The 27,451-nt window shown below is 40.5% G+C and overlaps 2 protein-coding genes and 1 long non-coding RNA gene across 8 annotated transcripts in view; 1 reads left to right on the top strand and 2 right to left on the bottom strand.

The window, feature by feature from the left end:
• TYW5 (tRNA-yW synthesizing protein 5) overlaps nucleotides 1–1,315 on the bottom strand; it is a 20,821-nt gene extending 19,506 nt beyond the window's left edge. For both annotated transcript variants that reach the window (XM_006743284.3, XM_031039141.2), the window contains exon 1: nucleotides 1,182–1,315. In XM_006743284.3, coding sequence (XP_006743347.1) covers nucleotides 1,182–1,259 — 78 coding nt within the window. In that variant the 5' untranslated portion in view covers nucleotides 1,260–1,315. The remainder of the gene's footprint in view (nucleotides 1–1,181) is intronic.
• A 276-nt stretch (nucleotides 1,316–1,591) lies between these two features.
• Nucleotides 1,592–10,680, top strand: MAIP1 (matrix AAA peptidase interacting protein 1). Of its 3 annotated transcripts, none has more exons than XR_004078854.2 (5): nucleotides 1,592–2,033; nucleotides 6,789–6,860; nucleotides 7,258–7,384; nucleotides 8,663–8,816; nucleotides 10,430–10,680. XR_004078854.2 is itself a non-coding variant. In XM_006743283.3 (5 exons), exons 1-5 carry the CDS (start codon nucleotides 1,593–1,595, stop codon nucleotides 10,506–10,508), a joined length of 867 nt encoding a protein of 288 aa, XP_006743346.1. In that variant the 5' UTR covers nucleotide 1,592; the 3' UTR covers nucleotides 10,509–10,680. The 3 variants fall into 3 exon arrangements, 1 of the variants encoding a protein (XP_006743346.1); XR_004078853.2 differs by lacking the exon at nucleotides 8,663–8,816 and adding an exon at nucleotides 8,524–8,625; XM_006743283.3 differs by lacking the exon at nucleotides 8,663–8,816 and adding an exon at nucleotides 8,478–8,625.
• Nucleotides 9,942–27,443, bottom strand: LOC145720491 (uncharacterized). Of its 3 annotated transcripts, none has more exons than XR_014143426.1 (5): nucleotides 27,325–27,443; nucleotides 23,665–23,784; nucleotides 16,376–19,387; nucleotides 15,425–15,610; nucleotides 9,942–10,196 (listed from the first exon to the last, which is right to left on the bottom strand). It is a non-coding gene; the product is annotated as an uncharacterized LOC145720491 (long non-coding RNA). The 3 variants fall into 3 exon arrangements; XR_014143427.1 differs by lacking the exon at nucleotides 15,425–15,610 and having other exon boundaries at nucleotides 16,376–16,496; nucleotides 17,442–19,387; XR_014143425.1 differs by lacking the exon at nucleotides 15,425–15,610.
• Nucleotides 27,444–27,451: the final 8 nt, after the last annotated feature.

The following is a 27,451-nucleotide window of genomic DNA, read 5'->3' as shown; positions in this document are numbered from 1 at the left end:
TCGTAGATTTTCTTTAGTGTTTCCAAAGAAAGATCTTGTTTTCCAATTTCATTAATTTCTAATTTTATTACATTGTGACCAGAGTGTTGTTTGCAATTTTCCAGTTTATGAAACTTAGTGATGCTTTCTTTGTGACATATTATATATCTTGCCTGGGAAGATTACATTACAAAATACCCTCTGCCATGCATCTTACAAAGCATTTCCACATACAACAGTGGATCTCCACAGTGGTGCTCTGCAAACATCTTATATTAACACATACTGAGGTGGGGGTGGGGAGTGCAACAACAAACCAACCAGCACTAGACCCACAAATAAATGAAGGCTTAGATCCTCTCTGTAGGTTGCTAATTCCCAAAAGAAAAAACTTCATTCCTGCTTCTTTAATACTGAGAACTGTAGCTCTATGACCACCTTGTAAATATCAAGTGAAATTGCGGGGAGAGAGGAGTTCAACCATAAGCATACTAACTATAACCTTGTCCGTTATTTTTTTCTTTAAATATCTGCTGGGCTCTTAGTTTCTCTGAAGTATGGGTTCCCTTACAAAGCACTGCAAGTAAAAATACTTCTCTTTAATATTTTCCTCTTGAGTTTTTCTCTTAAAGAACTAAGGTTCGAATTACACATATAAGAGCTTCCAACGTCTGAATTAGAACCCAGGTTAGTTAGAATCCAAGACCGGTGGAAGTTTCCTGAGGGATTCCCATCGCTTCCCCTTTGGCTCAGTGCAGTGAAAAATTGCTCTTCTGAATCAAGTAACTCGAGTAGACTAACAGGCACCTTTTGCGCCACCAGCGGGGCGGTGAAACCTCCTCTAAACTTTAGGAAACCCGATGCAAGATGGGGTGGCAGTGGGAAATCTCCCTTCGTTGCCACAGTAACGGAAGGAGACAGCGTAAGAGAGTCCCAGAAAGGCCACTCTTCGCAGCGAGCAGTGCTTACTAGGCAAGCCGTTTCTCGCACTCAGCTCTCCGCTATCATCCTGCTCCCCAGAAACGTGGAGCTGTTCTCTCTGGAAAACTTAACAGATGATCCATTCGACATCCCCCATGCGCCCTCTCCCCTAACCACAGAGCCAGCCAACCAACCATCTTCAGCCGCCCGCTGCCTCCTCCCCATAACCTGGGTCTCGAGAAACCAGTTCGGAGCCGCCCAAGTGGTAGGGAGGCCCTCACCTGCGGGTAGAGGTGCTGCATGAACTGTTCCTGCGAAACGCCCTCAAGCCGAGGTACCGGTAGACTCTGCCAGGCCATGGTCGCTCACGCCCGCCCTCTTCCAAGTCCTGGAAACCGTGGCCTGACACGTCCCTCAGCATGCCATCCGCCCGGAAACACCAGCCGGAGAGAAAAGGTCCGCGGGACCGACGGACTCGCAAGCGCGGCAGGTCGGAGAGCTGGGCCCGGGGCTAAAAAGCCTCTACTTGAGTTGCGTGCTGGAGAGCCGGAATGGGGCTGACTCACCAGAGGTGGCAGCAGCAGGTCACCTTTACTCACTGGTGTCTCTCTCTCCGGATGCCGCTCTGCCGGTTTCCCACCGACTTTCATTGGATACAGCACAGACAGGGACTGGGGTGAAAAGTCGTAAAAATGGCGCTGGCCGTTCGTCTTTTGCCCCGCTTGCTGCTCTCTCCGCCGCTGTCCCGCGGGGCCGCTCGACCCCGGACTCCCGGTGGAGCCGAGGGGAGGCCACCGTTGGCTGGACTTTGCTGCTTCTGCCGCCGCCGCCTCGGCTCCGGAGCGGCCCCATTTCCTCGAGTCACCTGGGCCTCGGCGCTGCTCGCTCGGGGCCCGCAGCGTCCCCTGCTCAGCCCTCCGGGACTCCCCGCCGCCCTCTCTGCTTTCCCTGTCTACCCTCGGCGCCGCTACAGCGCCGAGGAGCAGCCCCAGCAGCGCCAGAAAACCAAGATGATCATTCTGGGATTCTCCAACCCCATCAACTGGGTTCGGACTCGAATTTACGCCTTCCTAATCTGGGCCTATTTCGACCAAGAGTTCAGCATCGCAGAATTCTCTGAGGGAGCGAAGCAGGTTTGTTTATTTTACTTGGGGTTGACCACTTAGCCTCTCATGCATTCAGCTGTTACGCGCAAAGTGTTCAGCGGTGAGTTTTCCTCCCTGCGTCCCAAGTTATCCAAAGTGGATAGTGACCCAGACACAGAGCCCTCTGGCTACTTCTTGACCTAAATTAAGTTTTTGCTTGTGTTTGCATGGTCGCCGAGGAGGAGGGGTCCGATTGAGACACCAGGGTGAAGTGCCCTAATTTCTTTTTCCGCTCTACGGGTCTTGAATCCGATAGAAATGGATTCGATTCAAAGCCCATTTCTGCCACTTAAAAGCTGCATGGCTTCATCTTTTCTGAACGGGGTTTTCTGCAAAATTAAGAAGACACTGCCTGGCACGCACGCAGTAGGCACTACACAAATGTTTGTTGAATAAATGAATGAGTAGATAAGATTGAAGAGTAAATAAGATAGTATTTTCATAGTGCAATAATGTAATTTTGGTAGAAAAACAAAACTTCCTGCTAGCTATTTGGTAGAGCTTCCTTGCCCATCTCCCTACTCCCCAGTCCTTCCCCATCATACTCTTTAAAGAATAACCTAGAGATAAGCAGTTTTCCCCTTTCAAAGAATTTGCTGAGACAGCTTGGGTCGCTGATAAGTGCACAGCACCCTGCACCTAGAGAAGTAGCCTTTGGTGATTCATAGCCCTGACCTCCTGCCTATTCTGTCTCTTTCCGAGTGACTGGTAATACCCTGCCTTACCCTTGCCACACAATGGTCACTTTGGGTCCTGAGATTATTTACGGATTTTGTGTGTACATGCATTTTTCTAGGATGAAAGCTCATCTATAAATTTCTTTTGAATCCCTTCAAGAGTTTATCATTCCCAAACGTTTCAGAACTGTTGATAAATAGAAGTCATAGTTTATTTCCCAGTTCATACTGCCATATACCTTAAACTTACGCTATTAGTGTAATCATTTCACAATACTGATTGTATACTGATATTGATATGTTTATTCCTAATTTATTTCAGATTATTTCTGTAAACACAGCCATTTATATTTATTTGTGTGACCCGTCAGTCATAAATTGTTTCCAGCTTTATATAATCAATGTCAATATTGATGGACATTGGACACTGGTAGGAACCAGTGTCCGGTGTCCTGCTTCCCTGAGTCAACTCTTGACTGCTTTATATGTTTATAAAAAAATTAAAAAGAAAAGGGCAAGCTTGACTTATAGCATTATAAGAGGTAAACCTCTGCTCATGTCAGTTCTCAAAATCTTTTGTTCATGCAGAGGTAAATTGGCATGATTTTACTATCCACAATGCTCACTCATGATATGCGAGTTTGTCTACCTGATAACATTATATGACTGTACCAGCTCATTTTATATGTCAATAAGGAATGAAATCCTCTCCCCTCCATGGGCAGGAATCAGGCCTTAGGCCCCGTTCCTCTGAACACAGAGGAGCACGGAACACTTTTTAGCCACTCTCTGATCCTTTCTCTAGCTGTTAGCTGTTTTAGCCCTCCCCCTTGCTATTAAGTAATATCTCCACCCCTTAATCAGCCAGTCTGTATACAGTTTTTGCCTAATCTAAGTCAGTTTTTGTGCATTTAACCACTGTGATTTTCAAAAGGAATGTTGGGTCATCCATGGCAAATATTTATCTATTCCCTAAAACCATTGGTTACTTAACGTACCTTTTATATCAAGCAAATCAGTTCTTCAAGACCTAAGATTTAAAAGAACATGGCCAAAAACCTTCTCCCTACTGGGTCTCTTAATGCAACTGTATCTTTTTTTGCATGGGTATAATTCTAGGGCTTAGGAATAATCTGGTGTGGAAACATTAGCTAGTTTATCTACTCTCATGGGCTTCACTTGCCCTTTCTCCTTAAGCTAACCTCCAAGCAATAAAATGTTATCTTGGGTTATGAATATCAAGTTATCATTAGATCATGTTCATTCAGATTTTTTTCTAATCAGAGAACATGAAAACAAAAAGGCATCTTAAGGATCATCATTCTAGTCTAACTCCTTTACAGATGATAAAACAGTTGGCTCAAGGATGCATTGTGAGCACTGTCCTGTGACCCAGTCTACAAGCAGTCTTGGTCCTCTAGTCACTAGAAATTGAGATGGTTAAGTACAATCTAGTCCAGCTTTTATTCATCACATGAGCCAGGGAAATAGGTGGTCCAATGCTAAGCTTTATTAGCGCCACAGACCCTGCTTTCCATTAATGTGTACATAAAACATATGATATCTTCCCTATTACTGCCATTAAACCACATTCTTCATATACTGTGTGTTTTCTTACATACCTTGTTTGCAAGTTTTAGCCTTTTCTATGAACAAGAGGGCTATTTTCTAGAAGCCTCTCTAGGTTAGACACTCCTATGTCATCAAGGCCTCATCAAGGCATCCTACAACAGTTCTGACACTAACTCTCTGGAGTTAATGCAGACCCCACAGGTTAGGGTTCAGTCCCAGATGACTGCCTCCGCTTTCTAATCACAAGTCGGGGCCTCCATTTGACTGGCCAGTTATACATTAGGGGTTTCCACATCTCCTTTCTCAAGTTCGATAATTTGCTAGAACAGCTCATAGAACTTAGGAATGCACTTTACTTGGTATTTCCAGTTTATTAAAAAGGATACAATTCAGGAACAGCCAAATGGAAAAGATGTATAGGGCAAAGGATGTGGGAAGGGTGTGGAGCCTCCATGCTTTCTGGGCACTCCACTTTCCCAGCACCTCCACATGTTCACCAGCCTGGAAGCTCTCCTAGTCCCTTTGTTTAGGGTTTTTATGTAGGCATGATGGATCAAATCATTGGCCATTGATGATTAATTCAATCCCCATCCCCCCCTACCCTCCCTGAAGTCTAGAGGGTGGAGCTGAAAATTCCAACCCTCTAATCACATGGTTGGTTCTTCTGACAGCAGTCACCTCATTAGCCTAAACTCAGGTATGGTTGAAAGGGGCCAGGAATCAGAACGAAGAACAAATGTATATTTTCTTCTATCACAGTATCGCACTATTGATATGTGCATAGATCTATCTTCCCTGTTAACTGCCATCAAACCGCATTAATCATACAGTGTTTATTTTCCTGTATCCTGCTTGCATGTTTTAGAGGGCTATTTCCTAGAAGCCTCTTTGGGTTAGACAATCCTGTATTATCAAAACCTTGTCAGAGCAGCCTCCTAATGGTTCGTTATTATCTTATCAGATAATTTGCTCAGGTGGGATCTTTGGCCCCCAAACATCACACCTTGTTCATACAAACTAGAATGTAATGGTTGGGTTTCACCATGATCACTGTGGTCTTTGTTTCTTCTTACCTAAACACCACCCATCTTCCTCACATGAAGGCTTATTAATATATATAATGTCTCTGGACCCTCGGGCCCCTAAAGTGTTTGCAAGGGGTCCTTGAATCCATTTGGATATATGCATTTTCTCAAAATTCAACTCTATTATTGTCTAGTTCGCCAGAGCTGGCATAACAAAATACCACAGTCTGGGTTACTGAAGCCACAGAACTTTATTTTCTCACAGTTTTGGAGGATGGAAGTCCAAGATGCAGGTATTGGCAGGTTTGGTTTCTTCTGAGGCCTCTCTTCTTTGCTTGCAAATGGCTGTCTTTTGTGTCCTCATGTGGGTTCTTTTCCTTTGTGTGTATGTACCCCTGGTGCTTTGTGTGTCACAATTTCCTCTTACAGAGACACTAGTCAGATTGGATTAAGGCCCACCCTCATCTTACTTAATCACCTTTTTAAAGACCCTGTCTCCAAATATAGTCACCTTCTGAGGTACTGGGAGTTAGGGCTTCAGCATATGAATTTGGGGGAAACACTGTTAATCCCATAACATCCCATTCCAAACAGTAATTGTCTGACATGCCTGTGCATCCTCCTTGTCCTGCCAGTTCTTCAGATTTCATCTTAGATGTTACTTCCTTTAAGAGGCCCTCCCTCGTGCTCCCAGTTGGGCTTCAGTGGCTCCTCTGCTCAGGTCATCCTGTTCCTACCCCTGTTATAATTCTTGAACTTGTCAGTTTACTTGCCTCCCTTCTCAAGTAGCCTGAAAGCTCCTTGAAGACAGGTGGAGTCTTCTAACAGTTTCATTTCTCACTGCTAAGAATATGGAGTACAGAGTGCAGTTGGTTGCCCCCTACTTTACAGTGGGATCTCATACTTCAAAGTTGGCATCCACTTAGACTGTCAACTCGTTATCTTTTCTCCCACTTCTCCAAACATGCCTTACCAATCTTAATGAGGTTCAGATTGCACCCCAAATCTCCAGACTCCCAGTACGATCTAGATTGCACTGCTTCTCAAATTCTTTGTGTTCATGGTTAAGAGGGGGGTGTCATATAATGGTCATTACGGTAATAACAATGATTACTTCATTATTTTAAAAGGAAATCTAAGGAGGATTTTTATTGAGGAGCTGATGTGTGTGTACACTCCATCCGTTCCCCGGTCCTGAGAGTGGGTACATAATTGACAGTTTATTAAACTGACAATATACACTATTGTCAATGTGGGAAGGCCAGATGAGAAGAGAAAAGCCAACCAACTCTGAAGGAGTCATGCCTAACAGTGATATCATAGTATTTGACATTGTTTATCACCTTTATCATAAAATAGTCTTTGTGATACTAAGCTATTTAAATATGAGCATTGTACATTGTATGGTATTTTGCATGGTGTTTGAAATAATGATTACCAGCCTCTCTCCACTTTTTTTTTTTTTTAAGGCTTTTGCTCATGTGTCCAAGTTACTGTCACAATGTAAATTTGATCTATTGGAAGAACTTGTGGCCAAAGAGGTAAAGTATACTTTTAATTTTCCTTTAAAAATAGATGTATTATTCTCCTGCAGTAGAATAATATGTTACCCTTATTCATGCGTAAAAGTAGTGTGTGTGCCATCAGCTAAAGTAGAATCCCTGTATCTTTACTTTTGGGTACTTCGGGTCATATAAAAGCGTAGAATGACTTGCTACTTAAGGAATAAGTAAGTAAATACGATGTCTCTTTCAGTTGTCTTTATACTGAATGTGCTGTTAGGAATTACCTATTGAATAATTTGATGCCTTTCAGCCTTGCTTTTGAATATGAGTAAATATGGTAGTAAATTTAACAATAGGCAAAGAATTCATCTGCTTTTTGAAAGGCTTTTGAAAATTCAACAGGTGAACTATGGTTTGCTTTTTCCATACTTAGGTGCTCCATGTATTGAAGGAAAAGGTTACTTCACTACCTGACAACCATAAAAATGCCCTTGCTGCTGACATAGATGAAATTGTATACACATCAACAGGAGACATCTCCATTTACTATGATGAGAAAGGTAATGCTAGAGCATAGTCAACTTTAAATGATACGTAATTGCCCAGATAAGCTAAAGTAGTGGATCATCATGAAATAGTGGAGTTTTTTTGGTACAAGCAGACTTCAGGGAAAATAATACATTCTTTCTTTTAAGACCTAACTCTAGGAGAGTTGAGATATGATAATAACTTAAACCCTTCTATCTAGGACCTTCCTCTACTATTATTTCATTCACAAGAGACAGCATCGTCACTTAAGTTGATGAAAATTGTCTAAGGCTGCTATCATGTCTCAAACAGAAAATATTTGTGTTTCAGATTTCATAACTTGAAGGAAACAATTCAGCATTTTAAACGTCCAGCTGTATGTTAAATAGAAGGAGTAAGGAGTAAAAGAAAAAGTAAATAATATCAGTTAAAGACTTTTTTGAAAGTAAGACTAACTGTGGAACTCCCAAATTGGATTTGTTTGGAGACAATGAAAAAGGTTGAAAGGAACTTTAGTGGTTATCTGGTTCTTCTCCTTGTCCAATGCATACATTTTCCCTGTAGCATATCCTAAAAATGTATTGACTCATTTATTTCTTCTACAAATATTCGCAAATGTATTATGTGCCAGGCACACAGGAGATCTGACCTTTGCTTACATACTTTCCAAGGCAGTTCTGATATAGGGCTCTCTAATGGTTAAACATTTTTCATACACATGTTAATTTGAAACATTTCTATAGGTACTTTTAGTGATAAATATTTTCTTCTCCCCTAATATTTCAGATTGCATCTCTGCATCATGGTCACTACCTGATTTTAACATAGGACATTGTGATAATCACAAGGCACATAGCAAAGTGAATTAGGGTAAATAGTACATGCTCAATAAATCATAACTTTTTTCTGAGATGCAGAGAAGAAGGCAAATACCTCATAAACCCTAAGAATTTTTTAAAAATAAAAAGGTATCAATATAAGTATCTTACTAGACTAGACTAAGTATAAAATATGATCTGTCACAACTGTGTAGCTACTGCCAATTTCTAATTTCATTTTGGATATATGGATGATAGATTATTGTGATTTGTATTTGTATGTGTGTGTGTGTTTTTTTTCTCTAAGGAAGGAAGTTTGTTAACATCCTGATGTGCTTTTGGTATCTAACCAGTGCCAACATCCCCAGTGAAACTTTAAGTGGAGCCAGTGTATTCCAGGTTAAGTTGGGGGATCAGAACGTGGAAACTAAACAGCTTCTTAGTGCAAGCTATGAGTAAGTCTAATCTCATTTCATTGTTTCCTTTCTCTAGAAAATGGAAGGTAGTATGAAGGAAGTATGAAGGTATGAAAACTAAAGGGAGCTTTAGGAAGAAAAGGATTGAAATCTGACAAGTTATTTAAGAAGAGAGAAAGTCATAAAGACATACTGGACATGAAACAGGAGTGTTCAGGAATTAGAAAGAGGTAATATTGCCGAATTTAATTAAAGGATGTTTGAGCTGTCTATTGCTGCGTTATAAACCACTCCCAAACTCAGTCACTTCAAGCAGTCCTTTTTTTGTCTGCTGTTTTACTGCTCAGGAGTTTTGGAAAGGCTCAGCTGTGGGGTTTTCTTGGTTTCATTTGGCATCAGTGGCAGGGCCTGGAGGATTCATTTCCATAATGGCTTCGTCACTCACACATGCACTCCCTTGGTGCTCCTTGACTTCTCCATAGAACGTCTTATTCTCCAAGGCCTCTCTTCACAGCTTGGGTTTGTGGTGGTCTCAGGCTATTCACATGTTTTATGTGGTCGTTGGCTAGACCATTAAAGGGCTTTGCCCAGGAATGGAACATCATTTCCACCCTAGTCTGCCTGTCAAAGCAGTCCTAGGACCTACACAGTTGAATGGCATGGAGAGACTCCACCTTTTTATGGGGCAATAGCAGGGTCACACTGCAGAAGAACATGTGGGATGGGGCATATGGTTATAACCATCCTTGGAAAGTAAAATCTGCCACAGTTGGCACAAGGACCATCCACTCTCTAGACATTTATTGATCATTTCCTATTTATCAGGTACTGTGGTAGGGGTTCAGATACAAAATTGAAGGGTTCCTGCCTATAAGGAGCTACTATCTAGTAGGTTAGCAATTTATTTAAAAGAGACACTATCATATATTTTTGTGCTAATAAAATTTGGAACAGTGAACCAATCAAGCAAGTCAGTGGAGACATAATTTAATAGTTATTTAAAAGAAAACACTATTATGTTACCAAAACTATATAAACTTGATTTAAAATAACAAATCCCAAAAATGACCTAAGAAAGAAAATATATTCTGTTTCACTAAGGTAAAAGGTATCCTTATTTTTTCACTTTTCTTGAAAAGACTATGCTTTTTTTTTTAATTTTGCTTTATTTGTATTTATTTATACAAAATCCGAATCATCTCCTTTTAAAGACACCATTTATAATTAAAGAACAATATAATCAGTACTCACCTCTGCTTCTTCTGATATTCCCTATTAAGACCATGGACAGTTCATAAACACTGTTATTTTCAAGATTAATCTAATGTTTATAAGCCAAATTCCACAGAAGTCCCTTTCCATCACCATAGTCCAATTTATTTTTCCTCATATTAGGCATTTTTGATAGCTAGTATTTGACAGCAGAATAATATCCAAGTTTCTCTTAAGGACTAGCAGATGTTGGAATATGTATCAGTTGATTAAAATACTCATTTTAGGGGCACCTGGGTGGCTCAGTCGATTGTGGCCGATTCTTGATCTCAGCTTAGTTCTTGATCTCAGAGTCATGAATTCAAGCCCCACGTTGGGCTCCACACTGGGTGTAGAGCCTACCTCAAAAAAAAAAAAAAAATACTCATTTTAGTGGAAGTATGTTCTAATTTTGTGAGGATATTTTTTGTGATTGAATTGGTAAATTAAACTTTTTTTGTTTTGGTGTTTATTTATAATTAACCATTAGCTGTCGCTAAAAACTGTCTCTAATGTACACTTGCAAATTATATAGTTACCCAAGAAGTATTTGAATGTTAAGATTCATATTATTTATAATTTTTTTCCCTAGATTTCAGAGGGAGTTTACACAAGGAATAAAGCCTGACTGGACCATTGCACGGATTGAACACTCAAAGTTATTAGAATGATCTTTCTTGGAAAAATCAGCTTATCGGACTTCTGGCAATTACTACGAAAAATTAAGGAAAGAAATTTTTGGATGAGTTGATCTTCACTTAGTCAAGTGTGTGGCTTACTTTTATATTAATTTGAAATATTTCTTGTAGTATATTGTCATGATACAATAAAGCATTTTCCACAGATTGTTATCACCTTCTATAAAAGAGATCAAAATAAGAAAAACTACAACAGCCCATTGTTGGGGTCATATTCAGTATCATTTCTAATGTTACTTGTACACAAACTAATTTTATAGACAGGAAAAGTATTGAAAAAACTATTTACACATTTCTAAATTAATAGCCCTTAAATATTTTGTCATTAATACATTTAAACCAATAATTCAAGTATGTCTAAGATTTATTTTTAAAAATCACTGCTGCTATTTGATTACTTCTGGTCACTAGCTAGATGAGAAGGACTAGATGGAATTGTACCAGATTGGTCACTGCAGAACCAAAAAGATCAGTGAACTTGAAGCTTACTACAGTACCAAAAGAAAAAAAATACAGCAGTGCCTCAGCCACCTATGGAATAATGTCAAGTCCTCTATCAAGTCCTCTAACGTACTTGTATTTGGATTCCTAGAAGTTTGGGTAAGGGATACAAAGACAATATAAGAAATCATGTCTGAAATTTTCCTAATTGATGAAAACTATAAACTCACAGATCCAAGAAATTCAGTAACAGGGTAACACATAAAGAAAACCTCACTAATGTATACCCATAATCAAATTGTTGAAAACTAGAGAAAATTGTAAAGCAGCTAGAGAAAAAAAAAAAACAAAACACATTCCATACAGAAAATGACTGTATATTTCTTTCCTCAAAGTGCAAGTTAGAGACCTTGGTATAACATCTTTAAAGTGTTCAATAAAAAGCCTATTAACCTAGAATTCTATATTCAGCAAAAATATCCTTCAGAAAGGTGAAAAAAAGGCTTTTTTCAGACAGGGAAAAGATAGTTTGTTCCCAGTAGACCAGTAGACCTGTTTTATAAGAAATGTTAAGGACCAGGACACCTGCGTGGCTCAACCCGTTAAGTGTCTGCCTTCAGCTCAGGTCATGATCCCAGGGACCTGGAATCGAGCCCCACATTGGGCTCCTTGCTCAGCAGGGAGCCTGCTTCTCCCTCTGCCTGCTGCTCCCCTGCTTGTGCTCTCGCTCTCTGACAAATAAATAAAATCTTAAAAAAAAAAAAAAGTTAAGGACCAAAGGACAGAATAGAGTTCAGAAATAGATCTATGCCTATTAGACAATAGTTTTTCGACAATGCCAAAGTAATTGAGTGAGGAAAAGGTAGTCTTTAACAAATGGAATAACTATACATTCAAATGGGAAATAACCTCAGCTTTTGCCTCACACCATAATTTTAGTGCAAAATTTGGATTGCAGAAAGGGTCATAGACTTAAAAACCAAAATTCTAGAAATTGTAGAAAGAAACTTTGAAATTGCTATCTTGGAATAGACAAAGATTTCTTAGGACACACAAAGCATCAATCATGAAAGAAAATTAGTAAATTGGAATATATTTAAATTAAAACTTAAGCTCTTTGAAAGACAGCAGTAAGAAAGTGAAAGCCAGGTCATAGATTGGGAGAAAATACTCGGACTACGTATATTTGACAAAGGACCTATATTTGGAAAATATAAATAATGCTTATAAAGCTCAATAATTAAACAGCCCACTAAATACTGGGCAAAAGGTTTGAATAGATTCTCCATAAAAGATAACTCAAATTGCCAATAAACACAGAAGGATGCTCTATATCCTTGGTCAATAGGAATATGAGACTACGTGGAGATACCACTAAAACCCACCAAAATGGCTTCAATAACAAAAACTGCCAGTACCAAATATTGGTGAAGATCTGAAGCAACTGGAATTCTCAAATATTGTTAGTAATAATGCAAAATGATACAACCATTTGGAAGATATTTTGGCAGTTTCTTATAAAGTTAAGCATGTGCTTATGGGATCCAGCAATTCTATTCCTAAGTATTTATCCAAGTGAAAACCTACATCTATACAAAGTGTTGTATGTGAATGTTCATAGCTTTTTTTCTTAATGCCTCCAAACTAAAAAGCCCCCCAAATGTTGAGTAGATGAACGGATAGACAAATGAGTGAAGGAAGCCAGACACAAAAGAGTACTTACTGTATAATTACATTTCTGAAATTCTAGAAAAGTTAAAACATGTTCATTGTAGCATTATTTATAATAGCCAAGATAGCAAGTTGAGGGCAAGTTATTTTATCTAAAAGAACATAAATTTGGTTTGACTTCTAGCTAGTTTACTTTTTAAAGCTCTTTGAAAATGTTCAGCTACGTTTTGGAACTCTCCAAATTGGCAATTGTCCATTTCATTGTACTTTCTCTGATTAAGTCCCCTATTTCAGGTGTGAGCCCATTGACACTGAGAGAACAAAGCCCCTTTCAGGTGTTGGTGTATTGTGTCTACTCTGTTTAAAAGTTTCCTGAAGTTTATTTTTAAAGTCTTTTATTAATTTATCATCACTTCCTTTACAATTTTGAATCTGCCTTCAATTATATGTAAAGGAAAGACTATATGTCCCTATGGTGCATTTCATATATATATGTTCCCCTTTAATGCCATTTTCTTACGCTTACGTACAATTGGATTATTTAAATCTCCTCCTGCTGTTCCCCATACTGCTACTTTTAGCCATTTTTTTGCTATTTGAGAGGCTAGCAATTAAGCTAACTATAAATTAGATAGCCCAGGAAGACATACATATATATATACATATATATGAATACGATATAACATATAAAATATATCCTATTATGTATGTGCTATCTATATTATATATAATAAAATATATCCTATTATATATGTGCTAGAGAGAGAGAGGGAGAGATAAGGAAGAGATATTAAGGAATTGGTTCATGTGATTGTGGAGGCTGGCAAGTTAAAAATTTGTAGGATAGGTGGGCAGGCAGGAGACCCAGAGAAGGGTCAATGCTGTAGGTTAAGTCAGAAGGTAGTCTCCTGACAGAATTCATTGGGTGTTAGTCCTCTTCTTTTAAGGCCTTCGACTGACTAAATGAGGCCCACCCACAGTATGGAGGATAATCTGCTTTACCCAACTCTGCTGATTTAAATGTTAATCTCATCTAAAAATACCTTCATAGAAACATCTAGAATAATGTTTGGCCAAATATCTGAGTATCATGACCTAGCCAAAGTGACTCATAAAATTGTCACAGCTACAATATAGACTATCTACTCTCCCCTTAGAATCAAAAAACATGAACATTTTGCCATATTGTTTCATCTCTCCACCTCCCCATCTACACACAGTTTTTATCTAAAATATTTGAAAGTAAGTTTCAGACATTGTATATTTCACTCCTAAATATTTCAGCATGCATTTCCAAAAAACGACATTATCCTATATAAATATAAGAATATTAGCAATAATTCCATAATATCTAATATTTAGCCCAAGTTTAAAATTCCACCAATTGTCTTTGAACCAAGATCCATTCAAGGTTCACACGCTGCATTTAGTTATTATGTTTCCTAAATCCTTTTTAAAAAATTTAGAATATCCTCCATTCATTTTTTATGACATTGTAATTTTGAGGAGTCTAGGATAGTATAACATTGCACAGTAAACATATAGCATGTCCCATATGTGGAATGTGTTTGAATGTTCTATTACGGTGTCGTTTCTGTAAGTTGGCTGGAAATTAGGGCTAAAGGCTTGATTAGATTCAAGTTAAACATTTCTGGCAAGAATATCTTACAAGTGATTTGTGTACTTGATATTATAGAACACGTATATACATTATATAGAACACACACACATACATACACCATACATAGTGGTAGTCTGTGTAATAGTCTCCAGAGACATTTATATCCTAATGCCTGGAACCTATGAATATGTTATCTTACATGGCAAAATGGGAGTTTGCAGATACAATTAAGGATCTTGTGATGGGGAGAATATCCTGGATTATCTGGGTGAGCCTGATGTTATTGCAAGGGTCCTTATAGAAGGGAAGCAGATAGGTCAGAGTCAGAGAGAAGGAGATGCAGTAATGGAAGTGGAGATGGGAGTGATGTGGGGCCATGAAGCCCAGGAATGTAGACAGCATCTAGAAAGTAGAAAAGACAAGAAACAGATTTCCCCCTAGAGTCTGCAGAAGGAGAGCAGCCAGACTTCTGACCTCCAGAACTGTAAAATAATACATTTGTGTTGTTTTAAGCCACTAAGATTGTAGTAATTTGTTACACTGGCAACAGGAATTAATATACAGGATGATCCTTGCATGAATTCTACTATAGTTTCGAAATAATGATTCTCTAATTCTATAACACCTTCTATTGGCATTCTATAAAACAGAGCCCCTTCCCTTTAAAAAAATAAATCACCACAAACTCACGAATTTTAGTCATCCAATGTAATATCAATTACAGTTACTATTCTCTTGATGCTTAAATAGCCCCCAGTTTGGCCAGTGGGAGCCCCTATAATTTGTTTGCTATGACAGGTAAAGACTATTATGCCATAGTAGTTAATCTTTGAATGCTTCTGCATTTTTTTGGCATAACGATATGTCCCAGGATCTTCATGTTCATTTCCTGCCTCAGACCTGACACATCAGTGTTTTGTCCAAAGAATCATGATTTCTTTTCAGGGTGATTGCTATAGACTGAATGTGTCCCTCCCAAATTCAAATGTTTAAATCTAACCCAATATCATGTTATTAGGAGATGAGGACTTCAGGAAGGATTCAGTCATGAGGGTGGAGTCCTCATGAGTGGGATTAATGTCCTCAAAAAAGAGATCCCAGAAAGTTCCTTTTGCCATGCAAGGACACATGTACAATCCAGGAAGAGGGTTCTCACCAGACACTGAATCTGCTGTCACCTTGATCTTGCACCTCCCACTCTCCAGAACTGTGAGAAATAAATGCTTGGTGTTTAAGTCATCCAGTCTATGGTATTTTTGTTACAGCAATCTGATCGGACTAAGACAGGATAATGTTTAGAAACCAAGCTGTGGGCATCTTGAAGCATCTTAGCATTTAATATCTGCAAAAGAACGCTCATATTTATATATACTTGAGATTTGAGATCATTTTTCTAAAGTAACTTTGGGAGAGTTAAATGTAGACTGTTTGCCTTTATTTCTGTCAACCTTATTTAAAACAATTCCTCCTCCATCACTCTCTATGCCCTAACCCAGATTTATTTTAGTTTATAGGACTTATCATATCTGCCATTGTAGTATATGTTACTTTGTTGATTTATTCCATTGTCTATCTTTCCAACTAAGGCAAGGACTTTGTCTATCTTGTTCACTGCTGTATTTCCAGGACCCAGAACAATATCTGGTATATGGCAGAACTTAGTAAATATTATTTGAATGAATAAATAAATGAGCAAGCCTCACTACTGTTGAGTTTCCTGGCTCACATGACAGGAACATTTTTCCCTCATGCTTTTGATCTGGTGTCCCAGCAAGCTGGATGTGGTTTTTTTTTTTATCATGTACAACCCTTCTCAATGGGTAAATGATACTTGATAAGTGACCGTGCTCTTATAGTCCTATAATAAATGTCATTTAGTGTAAATACCACATGGTGGCGCAAGTTGTATATGGACTCTGAATGCCAGGATGGGCAGTAACACTTGATAGGGTCTGAAGTCACTGAGGAATGGGAGAATTGCTTTGCTTACTGACAGATTTTTATAGATAGATATGTTGTAGGAAACTGCTTAACAAAAAAGTTTCATGAACAGAATTTATTGATGTTAAAAGGGTTAAGTGCCTGAGTCAAATCAGAGGGAACTTACCCACATCTCTCCTCTGATTGTTGGAACCATAGATTGTGTCATTCAGTTCTGCTGTGATCACTTCCATCTTCAGGTTTTTTTCTGGATGGTGTAGTACATCAGTCAGGATAATCAGATTATGCTGCAGTAACAAACAGTCTCCAAATATCAGTGGATTGAAGCAAAAAAATTATATTTTTTTGTTCACACTACTTATCCAATAAGAGATACCTGGGGGCTCTGCTCAGCAGTGATATCGCATCACCTGCCCCCTGGACACAGCTGATGGGCAACCACTACCTGCTATGATGGTAAATGAAAAATGCAACTCTGCAGGGTCTCACATGAGCAATTAAATACGAAACCTGGAAGTGTTACAGTTCATTGGCCAGAACATGACCCTACTCAACTACAGAGATCCATCAAGTACAGTTTATCATGTGGCTGAATAAGGCAGAGATTGAGAAACATTTGGTGAGCAGTAACAATTGTTACCACATGCTGCAGGTAACTACCTCTCTTGTTTTAATTCTAAGAATGGCTATTGTAGAGCCAGTCAACTCATACTATTGCATCAGAAAGATCAGGAAGCTCAGTAGAAAAAGGGACTTCTCAGATCTTCTGGTGACTTATTATTAGCTGAGGATTATTGACTACTCTGCTATAGGAGGAGCCTTAAGATGAGGGGCTCTATTTCTGCATGCCAGTGATTGCAGATGTCTTAGACCAGTGTTAAATGAAAAAGCTCATCGAACACCTGAATTTCATTCTCTTCTGTGATGAGATCTGCCAAGGTGCTTTAAAACACCCCTTAGATAATGGGGGCACATTATGAAATCAAAATTGGTTAGCTAAGACCTTATATAGTGTCAGTCTTATTATAAGTTGTTTATTGTTCCAAAATAATAATTTTAAGGAACTTAGATAAAATAAGACTTTATGAGAGTACTTAATCTTGGTCATTCAATCTCAATTTAAGTAGATCATGCAAATATTGGTGTATCATTTAGGATTGGTTTTGACTGCATGAAACAAAAACTTTTAAGATCATGACTTAAATAATACAGAAATAGTTGATTTCTCTTACACGTAAAAGAAGTCCAGAGATAGGATACTTTGGGCTGGTATGCCAACCCTCTAGAGTCCTTGGGGGTCCAGGCTCCTTCCAGTCAGCATTGCCTTCCTTAGAGTATGACCCTTGTACTCATAGTACAAAATGGCTGGTAGAGCTCCAGCCATTATATCTATATTCTAGTGGCAGAATGGGGGGAAGGAAAGAACAAGCGAAGGGTATACATCAGCTGTCTTTTAAGATGCTTTCTCAGAGATCACACAAAAACACTTCCATTTAATTTTATTGGCTGGGAATTAGACATATGGTCATACACAATTTTGTTAGGGCTGGAAAATACAGTCTTTTTGCTGGATACATTTTATTGCCCAAATAAAACTAGGGGTCCTAAGATTAAACGAAGAGGAGGAGGCAACTAGCAATTTGCCCTAATTGGGTTACTTGAGTCATGAGGAGGTGTGGACTCTGGTAGATGGCTGACAGGTTTGCTTTGCCAGCTTTACTGACCAAGACCTGCACATACTTTCTAGCTAGGGTCTGGTAATAGTCCTAAACATTGCCCAGCTAATTTATAAAAACCTGGATATAATAGAGCACCCAGAGAAGACTCTGAGCCCACAGCTGCTTAAGAATGCTCCAAATAGTATGTCCAGACCTCTGAGGGCTCATCTCCTGTTGTTTATACCACACACGCATTCCTGCCTGGAGGACTCTGGACATAGTTTATCCCATCTTCAAAAATAGAAACCTCTTGACTGTCCCCCTGCGCCATTCTATAAACCAATCAAACTATGGGACATTGTATCAAAATTTACTTCATTTACTTAATGAATTACAACTCTGGTTCAATTTTGTATGAGAAGTAAAGTATCCTGTGATACTTTTTGCTTTTATGTGAAGAAATCCATGAGGAACCGTGGAAAAAGTAGATAATCAGATTCGTTGATGAGCCTTCCTTAGTCTCTGACTGTGAGCGCAGAGGAACTATGGACAAAGCTGTGCGGATTTAGCAGAGCACCTCACCTGCCCTCCTCCCTGCCCCTTATCCTGGCTTTATTGATTCTCAGAATGTGCATTGTAATAAGGTATCCTACCTAGGACAAAAGCACCAATAGAGTAAAATATGGTTTATCTCAAACAGGAATAGCCAATTCCAGTAATTGACCTTGTTAACTATAATTTATTGCTAGGAAAGAGACTCCCTATTATTGCTCCCTAAAGGGGGGAAAAAAACAATTTTAAAACCAACTTAAAATTTATACCACATAACAAATCACATATTTTCATTACCATCAAGTACTTTGAGGCAATAATTTTTCCAAGGGAGTAAACCAAGAAGTAGCATTGTCCAAAAGAAGCCATTCTGTGTGGCCTTATTGGAATTTTACTTGACTCCCTACCTCCCCCCTCACCACTGGTCTCTAGCCTCCCCATTCTTTCTGTTGCTCAGGCACAGCCAGGCTGTCCCTACCTTGGTGCCTTTGGAAGAACTATCCCTTTGCCAACTATATGTTCTCTGTTCAGATCTTCAATGGCTGGTCACTTCTTGTCATCCAGGTTCCAGTTTAAATACCACCTCCTCCATGAAGGCTTCCTGCGCATCCAATCTAAAGCAGCCCGACCCGATCAAGCTCTGCTGTTTTATTTTTCTCACAGCATTTACTGTCATCCAATAGTTTCTTTTTTTATTTGTTTATTGTCTGGCCTCCCTCTGCTAGGATGGGGGCTTCCCGTTTCAAGGTAGTGCCTCATCATATCTGGGAAAATATCCTTTACCTCACTGTGTTCAGTTTAGGGCAGAGTTTCTCAGCCTTGGCACCACTGACGCTTGGGGCTACATACTTTTTTGTTGTGGGAGGAGCCGTCTTGTTCACTATAGCGCAACATTATCCCTGGCCCCCTAGTTGTGACAACCAAACACGTCTTGACATTGCCAAGTGTCCCCTGGGGAACGAAATCGCCTGCAATCGAAAAACACTGGTTTAAGTTATTGGTTGCTGTGTTGGGGTTCAGGAGGCAATACTGTCCATATTGTCAACCACTTGTTGATTGTCTACAGATATTGGGCACTGTTCTATGGGTTTTACATGTAATCGATGCAACATCCCTTACAATAGGTACTATTATTATCCTCATTTTACAGCTTGGGAAACTGAGGCACACAGTGATGGGTTAACTTTTCTAAATTCACACCGTTAGTATGTGGGGAAGCCCGGGATTCAAACCAGACAACAGGCTCCAGAACTCTGTGCCAAGAGGAGCAGACACTGTTGTGGGCATCTCACTGCCCGGCCTTTGGTAACAGGGACTGGGCATCAGATGGGCTCCCATCCCTCCACCCCACACGGCCGTTTATCCAGTGACCATGTGCAAGTGGCAACTTTCCTCTCCAAGCCTCATTTACATCTGTATATAAAAACAAACTAATTAATTAAAAAATGCCATGCAGAGTTGCTTTAGGCATTGATCACAATAGGCTATCTGTAAACACCCTGGCTTGTGGCACAGAGTAAGTCCTGAGTTCATTTCTGCTCTCCTTTCCTTCCCCTTGGCTCCGCGCTCCAAGTACTGAAGGTGGGTCCTAAAAATCTTGGTTAGACAAGTCCATGGGGAAATCTAACCTTTAAGCAATCTGCAGGGTTTTTGTTGTTGTTGACCAGGAGCAGCTGAAAGCAGCCCCCTTGGAAACAGCCTGCCGGCCTGGCATCTGGTCCCTGTCTGCTAATGACCAATAGCCACAAACTATCAGCCCTTCTCCATTAAGCCAAATGGAGCTTTTAAATCTGTACTGAGCGAATTAATTGCCTGACCTATTGTTTTCTAACACCGCCAATTACAGTTTGCAGATGACTGGCTTGAGCCCTTTGGCCAGCAGGGGGCCTCCTTTGCCAACATAACCGAATTGGTGCTCAGGCTAGCTGGCAGAGCCCCACTGGAACCGGGTACCTTTGAAAAGTTTGCTTAGAACAGGGGTTCTAAATTTGGGGGCCACCCATCTCTATGGATAGAATTCTGTGAACTTGGATGGGGAAAAAACCTATGTGTTTATTTTCACTATCCTCTTATTGAAATTTAGGATTTTCTTCAATTATGAATGCAGGCAACAAATCAGGTTATTTGTAGATCCCACCATAGGTGCTGCAGAGATCTTGAAATATTGGTGTATCCCTCATTACTTCAAAATTATAGTAGCAAGAGGACCTGCTGCTGGATCTTGTTGTTAAATACATTAATAAAAAAGCACATATGGGGGCGCCTGGGTGGCTCAGTCATTAAGCGTCTGCTTTCGGCTTTGGGGTCATGATCCCAGGGTCCTGGGATGGAGCCCCACATCCGACTCCCTGCTCAGCGGGAAGCCTGCTTCTCCCTCTCCCACTCCCCCGGCTTGTGTTCCCTCTCTTGCTGTGTCTCTCTCTGTCAAATAAATAAATAAAATCTTTAAAAAAAAAAAGCACATATGGACCATATCACAAATTTGTTGTTTTTGTTGTTGGTATTTTAACACTGATATCATTAGTTTGCTATTTTATTTTATTGTATTTTACTTTACTTTTTTTTTTTTTTTACATATTCTGAGAAGAGGTCCATGGATTTTACCAGACTATCAAAAGTATTCATGGAACAGGGGTGCCTGGGTGACTCAGTCAGTTACACATCTGACTCTTGATTTCAGTTCAGGTCATGATCTCAGGGTTGTGAGATAGAGCCCTGTGTTGGGTTCCATGCTGAGCATGGAGCCTGCTTCGGATTCTCTTCCTCTCCCTCTGCCCCTCCCCCTGCTCATGCTCTCTCTCTCTCTCTCAAAAAAAAAAAAAAAAGCATCCATGGTACAGAGAGAAAGTTAGGAACATTTGGCTGAGAGGCCGCTAGGCTAGTCTCTGGAAGAAAGAAGTTAGTCTTCAAGGGAATCTTTATACTTAATAATTTTTAGTTGTGACTCACCTCTTGCCCTTCCATCTCCTCTGATGACATAAAGATGTGACAAATATATCAAAACTATTAGTTACAATGCTCAGCAGTGTACAATTTATATCAGAATGAAATTTTAGTGTATTCAGAATTGTGTTGACCAAATTTTAGAGCATTCAGGATGCCTGTCATTCTGGCCTTGGGGAGGAAGGGGCCTAGCTTTTCTAGCTGTCTCTGACTTCACATTTTTGCTATAGTTGGTTGATTTCCAGGGCTCAGGAATCATCTGAAATCATGAGTTTCTCTCCATGCTCAGCTCTGAGGGATAGAGTCACTTTTCAGTGAGAGGCCCATGGGAGAGTTGCTTCCAGAATCTATTCCTCTTCACTCCTGTAGGAAACATTCTGAAATATGTACACCAGGAAGTGGGGATGTGGAGAGTTCCTTTCCCCAGATTCTTCTGTTTCTTTTCCCTCAGGGAAGTAAAGCCAGGCCAGGCCAGGGTGAGGTGTCTAGTTTTCCGGACCAAAGCTGATAGCTTATCCAGGGTCTTGGCCTTGGGGGCGGGGAGGGGGAGGACACAGAAAACCAAGCAAGCCCACACAATAATTGCCACTTTAGCACTTTCTCCTCTCTCTTTCTGAACCTTCTACTTGCCCTCTGCTGGGTCTTTATGCCGTCCCTTCCCTTACTACTCTTCCGGCCTGCCCTCTCATTCCCAGATCAAACCTTTTTTTTAATTCCCTAGGAAAACAATGGATCCTGCAGCAGCAATAGTAACAAAACCAATAACCATTCCTTTATTTAAGACCGGTAACAAGCAAGTGTATGCGAGGCACTTCTCATTTAACCCCCTAAGCAGCCATAATAGGTTGATGGTGACTGCCCTCCCCCCCCAAACTCATGTCCACTTGCAATCTCAGAATTTGACTTTATTTGGAAATAAGGTCGTTGCAGATGTAATTAGTTAAGAATGAAGATGAGATCATCTGAATGAGGGTTGGCCTAAATCTAACGACTGACACCCTTATAAGACAAAGGACACAGAGCGAAGAAGGCCATGTAAAGATGAGGCAGAGATAGGAGCTTCAAAAGGCAGGGAACTACTATTCCCTAGAGCCTTCAGAAGGAACAGACTCCTGCTAATACCTTGATTTTGGACTTGAGCCTCCAGAACTATGAAAGTAAATGTTTCTGTGATTTTAAGCCACCCAGTTTGTGGTACTTTGTTACAACAGTCATTGGAAACCGATATACCAGCCAATGAGAGGGGTTTTATCGCTCACCTTTGTCAAATGAAGACACCCAGGCTCAAGAGACTGTACACCTGCATAGATTTGTAGAGCTAGTAGAAGACCTGGGGTTTGAGCCCTGATCCAAGAAACCCCCCATGCCTTCCAACCTCCCTTCAGTAGAAATGTTGGATTCAATTAGTTGTTGACTTTGATAGTTGATTAAAGTAATTCATTTTCACGTTTGAGGGAGATGTTGAGCACAAGCTATGGCTACACTGTAGAGGGTATAGAATCCCGAAGGACCCCCAGTCTACCTGGGGTGGGAAGAGGAGAAGCAAGAACAGCTCTCCACCCTCCTTCTGCTCTGCTGTTGCTGGAGTACTGACATGGACCCATGCACCCCAGGACCATTCCTTGGGAAGACTTGCTCTGCCCCCTGCCCTCGCTTTCTTATCCAAACTCTTTCTGGGGCTCTCTAGATGTTCAGATGAAGAATCAAGATGTCTCTCTGAGGTAGGCCTCTTGTTATTACAGGGAGCACTCTCTTTCCCAGCAGATAGGGTCCAAAAGGCTAGTAGGGACTTTATCATAAGCCCAGTGTGGCACTCAAAATGTTCTGGCTAAAATCATCTGAGGGTGAACAGAAAAGCCTGGCTTTAGCCCAGGTGCACAATTTTTCCCCCCATAGGAACATTTCTAAGAAAATGGGTGTTTGTCCTTATAAAATCACTTAATTCCTGAGGCTCTTAGGGGTTTTGTCATATCCTACATATCAAGCCCAGTAGTGTGGTGTGAAGTTCCTGGGGACGCTGGACACCTGTGGGCCCCATCAGCATGGTAGGTGGCTAGCCTGTGACTTGCTTTGGTGACACTTCTAGGGATTCAGTGGTGTCAGGTCATTTGGCTGAGGGGCTGGCAGTTTATTAACGTCCCTATCTCTGACTTGTCAAGAGTTACAAGGTTATACGCTGACAGGGGATATTTTTATTTAAAAAGTGGATTTCTAAGACAAGATCAGTTTTAGTCTTGGCAGCCCTGGTACTGTCACTCTAGGTAAAACTCATCACAAGTTCAAATCCCAGCTCAGTTCTTACCAGGTGGGTGTCCTCAGGCAAGTTCTCAAGCATTCCTGGTCTTTGGACCTTTCAGTTTTGAAAATACTAACCCATCTCAAAGGCCTGTGGTAGACTGAACATTTAAAAGTCAAACAGGAGCTAAAAATGGGAAAAAGCAAAGTAATAAAAAATGTGTGTTATCCTCTCCCCGATTTAATATTAAGGGTTATAATCAGATGCGGAATGACCACAGAGCTACATGCCCAAAGCAAGAAACAGATTATCCTAAATGACTTTTTTTTTTCTAAAAAGCTGTTGATCCCCTTCATTTTAGTTCTCATCTAATTCCTAGCAGGACAATAGATGGTGGGGAATAATAACTTATACCGAGTTAGCAGGTTTTGTACTTACGCGCAAGGTTGTGCTATTATTAGTCTTGTGAGATCAGGGGTCTATAAATACGCGAGAGAGCCTTTCTTTGTAGTTATGTTTTACTCAGGGCCCTTGAGTTCTTTTGCATCAGGATCCTAGGGTCTTGCAGAAACAGCCTGCTGTGTCAGCTGGTCCAACCTCCTCAATCTGACAGACCGAGAAACAGAGGCCAGAGACTCATAGCCTCTTCAGGCTTTATTTGCCTTATCTGTCGAATGACAGTCCTTACCTTAGAGGTGTTTCTATACTTTAGGGCCTAGAAAGGTACCTGGCATGTGATAGGCCTCATATGAACGTGTGAGAGGCAGCAAACCTTGGTAGTGAAGAGAAAATCTCTGTATCAGACGGTTGCCTTCATACTCTGGTCTTCCTTCCCCTCACTCTTTTGTGACCTTGGATGAATTAACTAAAGTCCCCGATCCTCACAGAACTGTTGCAAGCATTAAATTAGTTACTAGACATAAAACACATAGCACCTCACACCTGATAAGCACTAGACAGGGATTAATTCTTACTATTGTTATTTTAAAAGAGATTACATCATTTATATAATATTGTCCATTTAGCGGCAGAGCCAGGGAAAGAATAAAAACTGTTAGCTCCTAACTGTGTGTACTCCCTACCAAACCAACGTTCCTCTCCAAGGAAACTAGTTAGACATCAGCCCAGGATCCATTTCTAACTTCTTCGAGGCCATTTCTGACTCCTAGGACTATGAGAGAGCTGGATTGTTTATTTCACCCATGAGGATCATAGAGTTTGCAATACAACTTAATCGATAAGCTGTGAGTAAGGTGCATCAACATGCTGTACACAATTCCCGGGGACTGAGGGAGCGGCTCTGCCATTTGTCTCCATTAGGGGGAGCCAGAGAGAGAGAGAGAGAGAGAGAGAGAGGGAGAGAGAGAGAAAGGTGGAAGGAAGAGGAAGAGCTAGCCGCTTCCTGTCCTTCCTGTTCCTGTGGGGGTGGCCCAGCAATGGCCCTGCTGCCTGACTCTTCCTGAGAGGCATTGATTTCACTTCGCATTTTTTCCAACCTTCCCTGACACCCCTTGTCAGAGATCTGAATTCATCCTCTAAGATCCCGAGGTACCAGGGCCAGCCACGCTCCCTTCCAAACTTTGAAAATGTAATAATGCCGACCTCCCTTTATTCCCCAGCCCGAGCTGGTGGGCGCTTTGTGCAGTTAGTACTCCTTTTATGCTTTTAATTCTTTTAACACCTGGTTAAACATTCCTTATGTTAAATTCTCACTATAAAGTAATTGGGGTGGTTTATGTCTTCCGAGACTCTGGCAGATACACACGTGAGCATGCATTTACAAAAATGAAAAATAATCCCCTGATAGGGGCAAATCAAAAGTCTTTTTTGAGTGCCTATCAGTTACTCCATTCCCTGGAGGAAATCCGTTATTAGCGGGTGTCTGTCCCTCCAGAATTAAAAATAAATAAATAGAAATTTACACACATATCTGTACACAGTCATATATTGTAGAGTAGGATTACCCAGTGAAAATACAATGAAATATGGGGCGCCTGGGTGGCTCAGTTGTTAAGCGTCTGCCTTCGGCTCGGGGCATGGCCCCAGCGTCCTGGGATTGAGCCCCACATCGGGTTCCTTGCTCGGCGGGGAGCCTGCTTCTCCCTCTCCCACTCCCCCTGCTTGTGTTCCCTCTCTCGCTGTCTCTCTCCCTCTCTCTGTCAAATAAATAAATAAAATCTTTAAAAAAAAAAAAACATAATGAAATAATGTAGCATAAACACAACCATATATTAGCATTTAAAGTCCTTTTTCTCTTTTCTAAGAAAATTGATTTCTTCCATTTTCAAATCTTAATTAGAGTTAGATCCCAGCTCTCTCATTTTAAGTGTTCCTGCTTTATTTCCCCATTCAAAATGCCATGGTCTTTCATTTTTTTTCTTTGTTCTTGATATGACTTATGCTAGGTATAAGGTAAACACACAATAAATGGGGTCACAAAGAGAAGAGAATGCCAGAAGAGTTCAGAATAGAAAGAAATCCCTTTCAACTGAAGAAGCCAACAAAGACTTCTTGGAAGAGATAGAATTTGGGTGAATCTTGAAGGATGTGTTGGACTTGAAGAAAAAAGCCGGAGAGAACGTTAAGCAGCCTGATGCATGGGATTCTCTATCACAGTGAGACCACCTGCTTTCTGCATCACGGAACAGGATTACACAAAATCCACAATGAGGATTGATCCAAGAAGAAACATATCCCCGTACATAAAACCATGAGATGGACCCAAGGAGCAAAATACCAATTTCCCCAGTCTAGAGTGGGATGAATCTATACTGCCCATGTCGAAGACGCTGTAAGATGCATTTTCTTCTTTGTTTATCCTTCCCACACAGTTCGGACAGTTGCTCCATTGTCCCCCTCCCCCATTCAGCCGCGCAAGGCCCCTCCCACCTCACAAAGCCCAAGCCCTCCACCAATGAACAAACAGGATTTTTTTTTTTTTTTTTTTTTTTTACATTTTCCACCTAAATTTGCAGACCCTGGTCTTAGCTTCAAAAATCAAGCAGCCCTGTTGCATTATCATTTGTAATCCCTTTAGATTTTCCCTTAACATCTCAATGAAATTCTCTCATAAATCCCCTTCTTTGCTGACCAAGTGTTATGCAGTTGCTGATATTGCAAGATAAGTGCTAATGTAAAGTATGTCTCCTTTGAGTCTCTTTATCACTCGGTTGCTCTCTGCTCCACCTTCTCCATATTTATGTCCTTATCAGAGCCGCACACAGTATTTCAGATGAGCCTCAGTGTTCTTCCCGCCATGCCAGAATATTGACTAACCTGATAGCCTATCTCAAAATTGGTTTGGGGGGCATTCTTTTTCTCATTGTGGTGAAAATAGCTTGCCTTGTAAATGCCAGAATATATTTGTGCAGATTAGGGTTTTTACAAAGAATGGTGTCAACTGCTCTCCGGAAAGGTGTTTAAATTATTTGGAGAGGCTGTTTCAGCCCTTAACATGTTCCTTTGCGGATTCACCTCGCAGGTTTGCAAGACAGTTTCTCCGCTGAAAATTTGTGCTGATTTCTTTGTAATTAAACAGAACTTTCTTAGCAATCCCTGCATGCGAGCTGTGGCTCAGAGCTTCAAAACGCTTTTCCCCTGCTGTTGAAAATCAGGAAGCCCATGGTCTCCCAGATCCTTTCTAAAAGCCTCTCTTAACCAAGAAGAAGCCTTCACAGCTCTGTCTTATTCAGCTGTTGCCACTGATAATTTCAAAGACATACTCACAGACTCTGCTCTGCATCAGGCAGCTGTTATGTGGTTACTGAGTGTTTGTGGGAGAGTTTGTGGCCCCATGTCTCCTTTCAAGTTTCCACTTGCATGTAGGATTGTCTGTTTGAGGAAGGTTTTGTGC

This window comes from Leptonychotes weddellii, chromosome 3, assembly GCF_054177405.1.
Source record: "Leptonychotes weddellii isolate Sample4059 chromosome 3, ASM5417740v2, whole genome shotgun sequence".
NCBI classification, from domain to species: Eukaryota; Metazoa; Chordata; class Mammalia; order Carnivora; family Phocidae; genus Leptonychotes; species Leptonychotes weddellii.
Note: the sequence above shows the minus strand (reverse complement) of the source record. Positions and strands in the feature narration are given on the sequence as shown.

Bases quoted from the DNA above. Each gene is read 5' to 3' on its own strand.
- MAIP1 (XM_006743283.3), top strand. From the start codon at position 1,593: ATGGCGCTGGCCGTTCGTCTTTTGCCCCGCTTGCTGCTCTCTCCGCCG. The intron at 7,385-8,477 runs GTAATGCTAGAG...TTTTTCTCTAAG, and splicing joins CATTTACTATGATGAGAAAG to GAAGGAAGTTTGTTAACATC. The intron at 8,626-10,429 runs GTAAGTCTAATC...TTTTTTCCCTAG, and splicing joins CTTCTTAGTGCAAGCTATGA to ATTTCAGAGGGAGTTTACAC.